General features: G+C 39.4%; 1 protein-coding gene across 1 annotated transcript in view; it reads left to right on the top strand.

The window, feature by feature from the left end:
• The window catches only part of LOC133639794 (SH3 domain-containing protein 19-like), a 62624-nt gene that overhangs the window by 32265 nt on the left and 19569 nt on the right, over positions 1-10790 (top strand). Inside the window, exons 8-12 of the mRNA XM_062033405.1 lie at positions 1584-1676; positions 8355-8461; positions 8524-8564; positions 8624-8786; positions 9045-9113. Coding sequence (XP_061889389.1) covers positions 1584-1676; positions 8355-8461; positions 8524-8564; positions 8624-8786; positions 9045-9113 — 473 coding nt within the window. The remainder of the gene's footprint in view (positions 1-1583; positions 1677-8354; positions 8462-8523; positions 8565-8623; positions 8787-9044; positions 9114-10790) is intronic.

Below are 10790 nucleotides of genomic sequence, written 5' to 3'. Positions count from 1 at the left end.
GTTTCCTTAAACACACACAACATTGTGGGGCGACCACCTGTCAGTCTGCTTCGGAACACTGGGGGAAAAATCAAATAATCTTAATATTATTTTTGATGAGTTTAGCAGGTAGGACTGTCACCAGAGTGTAATGTTGACCAGTGGAGGCTCCTCCATAGAGGTGGAGGAGGCCTGGCCTCCCCAATAATTTGAGAGAAGAGAGAGATTTAAAAAAAACAATAAATATATTTATTTTATTTATTTATTTTAACAAAAAACATATTTTTTATTTTTTATATTCATATTATTTTAGTTTTGTTCATAAATCTAAATGTTCCCATGGCTAAAACCCAATATTGCAATTGTAAAGCAACAGGCCAGATTTCCCTATCAGTTTGTATTAAGGGAGGCCAGGCCTCCCCTAGGAAATTAGCTTCTCATAGAAGTCAATGTAATGCATGCTTTTTCATGCCAATATGTGATTGGCCAGATCACTGAAAATGGGTGGGCAACGGAGGCCTGGCCTCACCATGCATTGTGTCCAGGGCTGAAAGATTGACATTTTGTTCGTCCAATCACATGCTACTGGTTCATTTGGAATCAATCCTTTCCTTTCCTAATCAACACAGAAGCCATTTTGAGAATTCGCCAGCCACTTCAGTCAAACAAACACTCGCCATAGTGGCTACGAGTGTCCTATCAACTTGTGCTTTTCAGGAAATTTAGAGAACACCCCTGGCTATCATCCGTGAAGTTTATAGCTCATATAGCCAAATACTTTTGCTTAAAACGACCTCGGAAATCGGCGAGATTCTGGCGCAATTTGAGATCTTGGGCTGGAGATAGATATGCGTTAACCAGTGGAGGCTCCTCCATAGAGGTGGAGTGGAGTCCAGGAGAGAGCATGCCGCCCCTCAGCTAAACCAGATGTGAGTTGAACTAATTAGATGTCTCTACCAGTGTTACACCACTAGTTCTCAGTAGTAATAACACTCCATTTTGTCTGTGTTTCTCAGCAGATAAAGCCAACTGGAACCATATTTTTACATATTTTATATTAAATATATTGAATAAAACTACATATGATAAAGAAAGTGTTATCTTATCTTTTTTATATGCTAAACTTGATTAAATTGGTGATTACATGTTGAAGCTGTAGAAGAATGAAAAATGTAAGCTAAACAAAATTGTTTTTAACTACATAATTAAAATTCCTGCCTTTTACACATGTTCACTTGGCGTTTATATAACATCCAAATGTCATTTCTCAGCTTAATTATCAGGCAGGCTCATAGACTTACAGCAATGTAATTTCTTCAGGAAGGCACAAGGCTAAGCTCTGCACAATGAATTGCATCAGCAAGAACTTTCTGACTGTAGCTTACACTCCAAATAGTATGCCTTTGGCCAGCACAAAGACAGATAAGAGAACAGGGAACATTCCATCGCGAGTGAAGTGAGCAAGCGGAAAAAAATGGCCTCCTCAATTCTGGAAGTCACCAGCCTCCACTGATGTTGACATGTGTCTATATTGATATTACATGTGATGATTGGTAGTTTGTGGTCCTCAACAACTGTCATGTCATGTCTCGGTGTTTGTTCAGGTCCTGCTCCTGGCAACCTGCACCGTGCAGAGTCTGTATCCAGACCAGGTGTGGCCAGAAGACCCACCACCATCAGGGTGCCCTCTCTGACAGGTGAGTCCAAGTAGACCCACTACCACCATCAGGGTGCCTTCTCTGACAGGTGAGTCCAAGTAGACCCACTACCACCATCAGGGTGCCTTCTCTGACAGGTGAGTCCAAGTAGACCCACCACCACCATCAGGGTGCCCTCTCTGACAGGTGAGTCCAAGTAGACCCACCACCACCATCAGGGTGCCCTCTCTGACAGGTGAGTCCAAGTAGACCAACATGTTACAAACATCCTCACTGCTCCAAGGCTGGGGGCCAAATCTGGCCAGGGAATGACATCATACTATTACTGGCCCCCAGGTCACTTTAGTACTGACTGTAGTATCACTACTGACTGTAGTAGACTGTAGTACTGACTGTAGTATTACTACTGACTGTAGTATTACTACTGACTGTAGTAGACTGTAGTACTGACTGTAGTATCACTACTGACTGTAGTAGACTGACGTACTGACTGTAGTAGACTGACGTACTGACTGTAGTATTACTACTGACTGTAGTATTACTACTGACTGTAGTAGACTGTAGTACTGACTGTAGTATTACTACTGACTGTAGTAGACTGTAGTATTACTACTGACTGTAGTAGACTGTAGTACTGACTGTAGTATTACTACTGACTGTAGTATTACTACTGACTGTAGTAGACTGTAGTACTGACTGTAGTATCACTACTGACTGTAGTAGACTGACGTACTGACTGTAGTAGACTGACGTACTGACTGTAGTATTACTACTGACTGTAGTATTACTACTGACTGTAGTATTACTACTGACTGTAGTAGACTGTAGTACTGACTGTAGTATTACTACTGACTGTAGTAGACTGTAGTATTACTACTGACTGTAGTAGACTGTAGTACTGACTGTAGTATCACTACTGACTGTAGTAGACTGACGTACTGACTGTAGTATTACTACTGACTGTAGTAGACTGTAGTACTGACTGTAGTATTACTACTGACTGTAGTATTACTACTGACTGTAGTAGACTGTAGTACTGACTGTAGTATTACTACTGACTGTAGTAGACTGTAGTACTGACTGTAGTATTACTACTGACTGTAGTAGACTGTAATACTGACTGTTGTACTGATTATAGTACTGACTGTAGTTCTAACTGTAGTTCTTACTGTAGTACTGACTGTAGTAGGCTTTAGTACTGACTGTAGTATCACTACTGACTGTAGTAGACTGTAGTACTGACTGTAGTATTACTACTGACTGTAGTAGACTGTAATACTGACTGTTGTACTGATTATAGTACTGACTGTAGTTCTAACTGTAGTTCTTGCTTTAGTACTGACTGTAGTATCACTACTGACTGTAGTAGACTGTAGTACTGACTGTAGTATTACTACTGTCTGTAGTAGACTGTAATACTGACTGTTGTACTGATTATAGTACTGACTGTAGTTCTAACTGTAGTTCTTACTGTAGTACTGACTGTAGTAGGCTTTAGTACTGACTGTAGTATCACTACTGACTGTAGTAGACTGTAGTACTGACTAGTATTACTACTGACTGTAGTAGACTGTAGTACTGACTGTTGTACTGATTATAGTACTGACTGTAGTTGTAACTGCAGTAGGCTTTAGTACTGACTGTAGTATTACTACTGACTGTAGTATTACTACTTACAGTAGTAGACTAGTACTGTCTGTAGTATTACTACTGACTGTAGTAGACTGTAATACTGACTGTTCTGATTATAGTACTGACTGTAGTTCTAACTGTAGTTCTTACTATAGCACTGACTGTAGTAGGCTTTAGTACTGACTGTAGTATCACTACTGACTGTAGTAGACTGACGTACTGACTGTAGTATTACCACTGACTGTAGTAGACTGTAGTACTGACTGTAGTATTACTACTGACTGTAGTAGACTGTAATACTGACTGTTGTACTGATTATAGTACTGACTGTAGTTCTAACTGTAGTTCTTACTGTAGTAAGAACTACAGTTAGAACTACAACTGACTGTTGTACTGATTATAGTACTGACTGTAGTTCTAACTGTAGTTCTTACTGTAGTAAGAACTACAGTTAGAACTACAGTCAGTACTATAATCAGTACAACAGTCAGTATTACAGTCTACTACAGTCAGTAGTAATACTACAGTCAGTACTACAGTCTACTACAGTCAGTAGTGATACTACAGTCAGTAGTGATACTACAGTCAGTACTAAAGCAAGAACTACAGTTAGAACTACAGTCAGTACTATAATCAGTACAACAGTCAGTATTACAGTCTACTACAGTCAGTAGTAATACTACAGTCAGTACTACAGTCAACTACAGTCAGTAGTGATACTACAGTCAGTACTAAAGCCTACTACAGTCAGTACTACAGTAAGAACTACAGTTAGAACTACAGTCAGTACTATAATCAGTACAACAGTCAGTATTACAGTCTACTACAGTCAGTAGTAATACTACAGTCAGTACTACAGTCAACTACAGTCAGTAGTGATACTACAGTCAGTACTAAAGCCTACTACAGTAAGAACTACAGTTAGAACTACAGCCAGTACTATAATCAGTACAACAGTCAGTATTACAGTCTACTACAGTCAGTAGTAATACTACAGTCAGTACTACAGTCTACTACAGTCAGTAGTGATACTACAGTCAGTACTAAAGCCTACTACAGTCAGTACTACAGTAAGAACTACAGTTAGAACTACAGTCAGTACTATAATCAGTACAACAGTCAGTATTACAGTCTACTACAGTCAGTAGTAATACTACAGTCAGTACTACAGTCTACTACAGTCAGTAGTAATACTACAGTCAGTACGTCAGTCTACTACAGTCAGTAGTGATACTACAGTCAGAACTAAAGGCTTTAGTACTGACTGTAGTATCACTACTGACTGTAGTAGACTGTAGTACTGACTGTAGTATTACTACTGACTGTAGTAGACTGTAATACTGACTGTTGTACTGATTATAGTACTGACTGTAGTTCTAACTGTAGTTCTTGCTTTAGTACTGACTGTAGTATCACTACTGACTGTAGTAGACTGTAGTACTGACTGTAGTATTACTACTGACTGTAGTAGACTGTAATACTGACTGTTGTACTGACTATAGTACTGACTGTAGTTCTAACTGTAGTTCTTACTGTAGTACTGACAGTAGTAGGCTTTAGTACTGACTGTAGTATCACTACTGACTGTAGTAGACTGTAGTACTGACTGTAGTATTACTACTGAATGTAGTAGACTGTAATACTGACTGTTGTACTGATTATAGTACTGACTGTAGTTGTAACTGCAGTAGGCTTTAGTACTGACTGTAGTATCACTACTGACTGTAGTAGACTGTAGTACTGACTGTAGTATTACTACTGACTGTAGTAGACTGTAATACTGACTGTTGTACTGATTATAGTACTGACTGTAGTTCTAACTGTAGTTCTTGCTTTAGTACTGACTGTAGTATCACTACTGACTGTAGTAGACTGTAGTACTGACTGTAGTATTACTACTGACTGTAGTAGACTGTAATACTGGCTGTTATACTGATTATAGTACTGACTGTAGTTCTAACTGTAGTTCTTACTGTAGTACTGACAGTAGTAGGCTTTAGTACTGACTGTAGTATCACTACTGACTGTAGTAGACTGTAGTACTGACTGTAGTATTACTACTGACTGTAGTAGACTGTAATACTGACTGTTGTACTGATTATGTACTGACTGTAGTTGTAACTGCAGTAGGCTTTAGTACTGACTGTAGTATTACTACTGACTGTAGTAGACTGTAGTACTGACTGTTGTACTGATTATAGTACTGACTGTAGTACTAACTGTAGTTCTTGCTTTAGTACTGACTGTAGTATCACTACTGACTGTAGTAGACTGTAGTACTGACTGTAGTATTACTACTGACTGTAGTAGACTGTAATACTGACTGTTGTACTGATTATAGTACTGACTGTAGTTCTAACTGTAGTTCTTGCTTTAGTACTGACTGTAGTATCACTACTGACTGTAGTAGACTGTAGTACTGACTGTAGTATTACTACTGACTGTAGTAGACTGTAATACTGACTGTTGTACTGATTATAGTACTGACTGTAGTTCTAACTGTAGTTCTTACTGTAGTACTGACTGTAGTAGGCTTTAGTACTGACTGTAGTATCACTACTGACTGTAGTAGACTGACGTACTGACTGTAGTATTACTACTGACTGTAGTAGACTGTAGTACTGACTGTAGTATTACTACTGACTGTAGTAGACTGTAATACTGACTGTTGTACTGATTATAGTACTGACTGTAGTTCTAACTGTAGTTCTTACTGTAGTACTGACTGTAGTAGGCTTTAGTACTGACTGTAGTATCACTACTGACTGTAGTACTGACTGTAGTATTACTACTGACTGTAGTAGACTGTAATACTGACTGTTGTACTGATTATAGTACTGACTGTAGTTCTAACTGTAGTTCTTGCTTTAGTACTGACTGTAGTATCACTACTGACTGTAGTAGACTGTAGTACTGACTGTAGTATTACTACTGACTGTAATACTGACTGTTGTACTGATTATAGTACTGACTGTAGTTCTAACTGTAGTTCTTACTGTAGTACTGACTGTAGTAGGCTTTAGTACTGACTGTAGTATCACTACTGACTGTAGTAGACTGTAGTACTGACTGTAGTATTACTACTGAATGTAGTAGACTGTAATACTGACTGTTGTACTGATTATAGTACTGACTGTAGTTGTAACTGCAGTAGGCTTTAGTACTGACTGTAGTATTACTACTGACTGTAGTAGACTGTAGTACTGACTGTTGTACTGATTATAGTACTGACTGTAGTTGTAACTGCAGTAGGCTTTAGTACTGACTGTAGTATTACTACTGACTGTAGTATTATTACTTACAGTAGTAGACTAGTACTGTCTGTAGTATTACTACTGACTGTAGTAGACTGTAATACTGACTGTTCTGATTATAGTACTGACTGTAGTTCTAACTGTAGTTCTTACTATAATACTGACTGTAGTAGGCTTTAGTACTGACTGTAGTAGACTGACGTACTGACTGTAGTATTACTACTGACTGTAGTAGACTGTAGTACTGACTGTAGTATTACTACTGACTGTAGTAGACTGTAATACTGACTGTTGTACTGATTATAGTACTGACTGTAGTTCTAACTGTAGTTCTTGCTTTAGTACTGACTGTAGTATCACTACTGACTGTAGTAGACTGTAGTACTGGCTGTAGTATTACTACTGACTGTAGTAGACTGTAATACTGACTGTTGTACTGATTATAGTACTGACTGTAGTTCTAACTGTAGTTCTTGCTTTAGTACTGACTGTAGTATCACTACTGACTGTAGTAGACTGTAGTACTGACTGTAGTATTACTACTGACTGTAGTAGACTGTAATACTGACTGTTGTACTGATTATAGTACTGACTGTAGTTGTAACTGCAGTAGGCTTTAGTACTGACTGTAGTATTACTACTGACAGCAGTAGACTGTAGTACTGTTTGTAGTATTACTACTGACTGTAGTAGACTGTAATACTGACTGTTGTACTGATTATAGTACTGACTGAAGTTCTAACTGTAGTTCTTACTGTAGTACTGACTGTAGTAGGCTTTAGTACTGACTGTAGTATTACTACTGACTGTAGTAGACTGACATACTGACTGTAGTATTACTACTGACTGTAGTACTGACTGTAGTATTACTACTGACTGTAGTAGACTGTAGTACTGAGTGTAGTATTACTACTGACTGTAGTAGACTGTAATACTGACTGTTGTACATATTATTGTACTGACTGTAGTTCTAACTGTAGTTCTTACTGTAGTACTGACTGTAGTAGGCTTTAGTACTGACTGTAGTATTACTACTGACTGTAGTACTGACTGTAGTATTACTGCTGACTGTAGTACTGACTGTAGTATTACTACTGACTGTAGTATTACTACTGACTGTAGTATTACTGCTGACTGTAGTACTGACTGTAGTATTACTACTGACTGTAGTATTACTGCTGACTGTAGTACTGACTGTAGTATTACTGCTGACTGTAGTACTGACTGTAGTATTACTGCAGACTGACGTACTGACTGTAGTATTACTACTGACTGTAGTAGACTGTAGTACTGACTGTAGTATTACTACTGACTGTAGTAGACTGTAATACTGACTGTTGTACTGATTATAGTACTGACTGTAGTTCTAACTGTAGTTCTTACTGTAGTACTGACTGTAGTAGGCTTTAGTACTGACTGTAGTATTACTACTGACTGTATTACTGACTGTAGTATTACTGCTGACTGTAGTACTGACTGTAGTATTACTACTGACTGTAGTACTGACTGTAGTATTACTGCTGACTGTAGTACTGACTGTAGTATTACTACTGACTGTAGTAGACTTTAGTACTGACTGTAGTATTACTACTGACTGTAGTAGACTGTAGTACTGACTGTAGTATTACTACTGACTGTAGTAGACTGTAGTACTGACTGTAGTATTACTACTGACTGTAGTAGACTGTAATACTGACTGTTGTACTGATTATAGTACTGACTGTAGTTGTAACTGCAGTAGACTGTAGTACTGAGTGTAGTATTACAACTGACTGTAGTAGACTGTAGTACTGAGTGTAGTATTACCACTGACTGTAGTATTTCTTGTCAGAGAGCCTGCAGGGTAACGCTCCTCCACTTCCTGCCCAGAGGCCCGTAGGCTCCCTAACTTCTCCAAGCGTCCCCAAACAGAAGTCCTTACCCAGCATGCCTGTGCAGGTGAGTCAACATGGCCGACTGCTGTTGCTAGGTTACCAGCCTGGTGTGCGCTTCCTCCGCAGGCATCTTTCACCGACAAGTACGCCGCGTCGCCGCCAACTCGGTAAGTAAACACGCCGACCTCGTGATGCGTTCCCACAAAAACTGCAAACTGCGTTCCAGGGCGCAAAGTCTACGAAGACCCCCGCCGCCGCGCCCACCTCCGGCCAAACCCGGACCAGGACGACCCCCGCCGCCTAAGACCCAAACGCAAAAACCCTCCAGGCGAATACCCATGCTGCCCCCGAGACCCACCCCGGGCCAGCGTCTCTACAACAAGTACACGGTGAGGGTTTGGTTCCCGTGGCACACCTCACACCTTTTCTGTGTTCCTGTGCTGTGCTTCACCTTTTCTGTGTTCCTGTGTTGTGCTTCACCTTTTCTGTGTTCCTGTGCTGTGCTTCACCTTTTCTGTGTCCCTGTGCTGTGCTTCACCTTTTCTGTGTCCCTGTGCTGTGCTTCACCTTTTCTGTGTTCCTGTGCTGTGCTTCACCTTTTCTGTGTTCCTGAGCTGTGCTTCACCTTTTCTGTGTCCCTGCCACAGCTTCAACTGCCTCATGGGATCGCCGCCTCGGATTTCGGCGGCGACGCCGCAGGAGAACTGTCCTTCCAGGTGGGAAAAACTGAATGTAGAACCAAGGAAAACCAGGCGCAGGAACGTTTATCCACACATTTGCTAGGATTTCCTGTTCCTGGTCACGACTCTTGTTGCTAGGCAGATTTTACGGGGCTTGATGTGAACTGCCCAGAACACTATAGAAAATGGAATTGGGCCGCTCCCAGTCTGTGGAACGCTCTCCCTGACCACCTGAGGGCACCACAGACTGTGGATGCTTTTAAAAAAGGCTTAAAAACCCTTCTTTTTAAAAAAGCCTTCTTTAAGATATATGCATACTAGTTTTAGTTATTTTGCTGTTCTAGTTTTAATTTTTATTTATTTTTTATTATCTTTTTAGTATTATTATTATTATTATTTATTTATTTTTAATACACTGTAGCACTTTGAAGTTGTTTACTCAATGTAAAGTGCTTTTTACAAATAAAGTCTATTATTATTATTATTAATTGCACCAGTTTTGTACTGTGAGCTAACTAAGATCTCGTCAAATAGAGGATCTTTGACTAGCATTTTTCTGGTTGGTCTTTAAAAGCATATAGAGGATCTTTGATTACCTTTTCACACAGTAGGTTCTTAAAATTGCCAAAACACTCCTGTCGTATAGGGCAGTGATTCTTAAACTCGTGGTACGCCAAATAAGCACTTAAATATGCAAACACAGTGTTACTGTTCAAACTGTGATTAAATATACCATTATTGTTAAATAAAACCTCTGCCTTTTTTTTAATTAATACTTAGTCCTACTACGCTACGGTATTTGAATGTTGGTCATTCTGGTGGTACTTGGAGAGCCAAGGGTTTTCTGAGGTGGTACTTGGTGGAAAAAGGTTTGAAAACCACTGAAATACAGGATCTTTGACTAGCATGTTTTAAATCCGGTCTTTAAAAGCAGCAGAACCTGTTATATAGAGGATCTTTGATTACCCTTTTCACAGTAGATTCTTAAAAATTGTCAAGTAGAGCAGTGCTTCTCAAACTAGTGGTTCGCCTAAGAATCACTGAATTAAATATGCAAACACAGTGTTACTGTTCAAACTGTGTGTAATGTTACAGAACTAATAAATATACTTGTTAAATAAAACCTCTGCCTTGTTTTTAATGAATACTTAGTCCTACTATGCTACGGTATTTGAATGTTGGTCATTCTGGTGGTACTTGGAGAGCCAAGGGTTTTCTGAGGTGGTACTTGGTGGAAAAAAAGTTTGAGAACCACTGATAAACAGGATCTTTGACTAGCATGTTTTAAATTCGGTCTTTAAAAGCAACATGTCGTATAGAGGATCTTTGACGAGCCTTTTCACAGTAAGTAGGTTCTTAAAAACGGCATAACTCTCCTATTTTTCGACTAGCATTTTTGTGTTCAGTAGAGCCCTCCTGTCATATACAGGATCTTTGAGTAGCTTTTTTTTGCAGTTCTGAGTTTTGCACTCTTGTCACTTGGGGAATTTCCTCAATAAATGCAGTTTTTATGATTTAGTGTCAAATGTATGTCTTGTTGCGTTGACCAGCATTCCTCCAATGGGGAATTCAAATTGCTAGTCTCTCCCAGATTCTTTTGATGGCAATAAGCTGATGTTTATATTCAATCAACAGGCAGCAGTTGGTATTTTGTGGTTTATTCTCCAAGCTCAGAGGACAAACTGAGACCAATCCAGCACACCAGCGTTCCCC

Source organism: Entelurus aequoreus, linkage group LG22 (assembly GCF_033978785.1).
Source record: "Entelurus aequoreus isolate RoL-2023_Sb linkage group LG22, RoL_Eaeq_v1.1, whole genome shotgun sequence".
In the NCBI taxonomy this organism is placed as follows: Eukaryota; Metazoa; Chordata; class Actinopteri; order Syngnathiformes; family Syngnathidae; genus Entelurus; species Entelurus aequoreus.
Note: the sequence above shows the minus strand (reverse complement) of the source record. Positions and strands in the feature narration are given on the sequence as shown.